The 3,030-nt window shown below is 44.2% G+C and overlaps 1 protein-coding gene across 1 annotated transcript; it reads left to right on the top strand.

Moving 5' to 3' along the window:
* Positions 1–376: 376 nt before the first annotated feature.
* LOC103703723 lies at positions 377–1,449 on the top strand. Its single transcript, XM_008786669.3, has one exon. The coding sequence runs from the start codon at positions 521–523 to the stop codon at positions 1,022–1,024; it is 504 nt and encodes a 167-aa protein (XP_008784891.2). The 5' UTR covers positions 377–520; the 3' UTR covers positions 1,025–1,449.
* The last annotated feature ends 1,581 nt before the right edge of the window (positions 1,450–3,030 follow it).

Below are 3,030 nucleotides of genomic sequence, written 5' to 3'. Positions count from 1 at the left end.
GTCAAGCATCAAATGATGTTAGATTTTGGCTCATTTTCTAACTGAATGACCTCCATTGTCGTCGAACTGAGCTCGAGCTGTTCATGCACAGCTTGGGTACATATATATTCACCCCTACGTGAGCTGGAACAAAGAACACCCTACCCATATTCCTAACGGGTACAATAGCCACGTATCGCTCTAGATTTTTCCGGGTCAAGATCCCCATATTTAGGAATCTCCCATATATATATACACCCATATTGAGGAACCTACCATTTGTTCCAAAGTCCCTCCTTTCCCTCTCCTCCCTCCCTTCCTCTCTCTCAAATTAGTTAGCCAAACAACAAAAAGAAATAAACGGAGATCCCATGATAGGTACGTACCTCCCTTTTCTCCCAGCTCCCCTCACTTCAACCCACGCAGTAACTCTTTTTTTCGATGATAAAAAAAGAGGAGAGAAGAAGAGAACAAGGAAAGAAAACTATTGCCAATCTATACGTCTCCACCATTGTCTCTCAACTGTGAATGGATAATAGGGATGGAAACAGAGATGCAGCGCCTGGAGGTCACCCCGATAACGAAGAGGTCGAGTAGCCAGGCCAGCATTGACGGCTCCAGCAGAGAGCTCAGGTACACCAGCCTCAAGGACATCCTCCAGCTCGACTCCCCCACCTACCGCCCCTCCAACGCCGGCGGCACCGCCATCAACGGTGGCGGAAGCGGCGGCGGCCGCGCTTCGATCCACGAGGAGTACACCTTCAATTCTTCAACCATCGGCATCCGCAACCAGCTGGTGAAGCACGCAGCATCGGCCTACCTCCAGTCGGCGGCGATCCTCGCCACCCGCAACCAGAACTGCCTCACCCGGCTGTGGCGGCGCCTCCAGCGGCGGCAGGTGTCGGCGAGCTGGCGTGGGTGCATGCGGGACCCCTTCGAGGTGTGCGTCGGGTTCGTGGCGCGGTCGGTGAGGCGGGCGCTGGCCTGCATCGCCGGCTACGTCGGCGGGGTCCGGGCCTGGGGCGGGTGCACGTCCATCCCCTGAAGATTTTAACGTCATGAAAGAGGGGCATGGTTTACTATTTTGCTGCAATGCTCTTAGCGTGAGTTACTGCAACGCCTCCCTCGCGATGGACGTCTATCCCCTAAAAAAGAGTATAACGTCATAAAAGAGAGGCGTGGACTGCTATTTTGTTGCAACGCTTTGAACGTGAGATGGTGCAACCCCTCCGTCGCAATGCCCGGCTGCTTTTTCTTATACACGTCACTGCATTTTATATTGTCCTCTTTTTCTTTCTTACTACATTTTCTATTTTTGTGTTCTAGGATTGCCTTGATGTGTTATATTTTGTTGTGATATAAGTTTTGAACAAAACTAACATCTATATGTAAGAAGAAGGTTGGTTGGCATGTTGGCAAACGTGTCCGACATTTAAGTTATAATAGATGATCTATGAAGCTAGAGCTGGATATGTGGATTTGATTTCTAAATTTTAGAAAGCCGGCACAAAGAGAGTGAACCTTGGTATCATGGTAAGATTATTTCATATAACTTATATATCACATGTTTGAAACACGAAAAAAGTATCTCTACATGTGGGGTAAGACTACATACATCTGACCCTCCACAAACCCTGCAATATAGCTAGAGTCATGTGTATGCACTGAGCAATCTTTTTATAAAGGTATGATCTAGGTTACATTTTATAAAATTTAATTAGCATATGATAGCAATAGATTCGTGGTTACCCGATTGGTTGCTCGGAAAGGATGTGGGTAATGGTTGGCATGTCCATGTTACCCTATTTAGGGCATGTTGATGCAAAACATTTGCCAGTGATATGAACTTAAAAGGCAGGTATCTTCTATATAGTGTCCATATAGTACTAGGGTTGAAGGGGCACCATCTATAGAGAGATTTCTAAGGCAGTATAGATGCATACCATGTGCCAATATCATGGTCCAAGGTCAATGGCAATGTGGCATCTTATTTTAGTTTTGAATATAAGAGGTCCATGTAGCTAATGTGCTATACAACCGAAAATAACCCTCTCATGTATATCCTTAACTCTCCAAATCTTCCTGAAAGCAAGATTTGAAATCAGATCTTCTCCTACAATCACTAGAAATTATAAGCTTCCTATGGGACATGTCAGTTTTTTCTTGGTTAACTAACATGTTTAATTTTGAATAATTAGTACAAAGTAAATCAAGTATAGACAAGTTCCTCTAGGGAAAGAAATGCATTATTTTCCTTAATAAACTTGCTTAATTCTCCTCCATTTCTCCTATAATATCTTTCTTTGCGTCTAAATCATTATTATCTGTAATTTCTTAGATTTAAATTTAGAAAAATTACTTAGACATACATTCAACTTAGAACCAATTTTGCTTTATGTTCTTGAGTTTAAAATATTTCAAAGTTGTCCTTGAAGTTAATTAAATAGTTCAATATAATATCGTCATCTATCTTCATTTACGTGAGTTCACAAGCTTTCGTTATATAATGGTCAAGTGAGACTTTTAGAACCAAAATATACTTATTTTAGCGGCTTCATACTGGTGCCATGGTCGAAGATGGTGGGATCGAAGCTGGTGTTGTAGTCCATGATCTCCATGCAACTCATGACCATGGAGATGGAGCCAGAGATGGAGAGAATGACAATGATGGAAAGAGTGTGGTAGGGGGATGCCGCGGACAAGGTCGAAGGTGACAGCAGGGCAATGGATGTGGCAAGTAGATAAGAGGAAGTCAACGAGTAGGAGAGGGGGGTGGGAAAGGCGACAATGAGGCAAAGGTCGATGAGGAAGAGGGATAAGAAGAAGAATGGGTATGGCTCAAGACCATGTTAGCTAGACAGGAGGGATAGGTACAACAATAAAGTTTAGAGAAGAGGAGGAGGTAATGTTGGAAAAGAAGGAGATGCTGGGATTGTGTGGGGCTCGGGACTGGGTCAAATGGAGAAGAGAGATGAGATGGTGGCAAGATATGGAGAAGAAGAGAAGGAGGTGTTGTAAGAGGAGGTGGTGGAAATGGGTGGAGCTTGTGTA

Source organism: Phoenix dactylifera, chromosome 16 (assembly GCF_009389715.1).
Source record: "Phoenix dactylifera cultivar Barhee BC4 chromosome 16, palm_55x_up_171113_PBpolish2nd_filt_p, whole genome shotgun sequence".
Lineage (NCBI taxonomy): Eukaryota > Viridiplantae > Streptophyta > Magnoliopsida > Arecales > Arecaceae > Phoenix > Phoenix dactylifera.
Note: the sequence above shows the minus strand (reverse complement) of the source record. Positions and strands in the feature narration are given on the sequence as shown.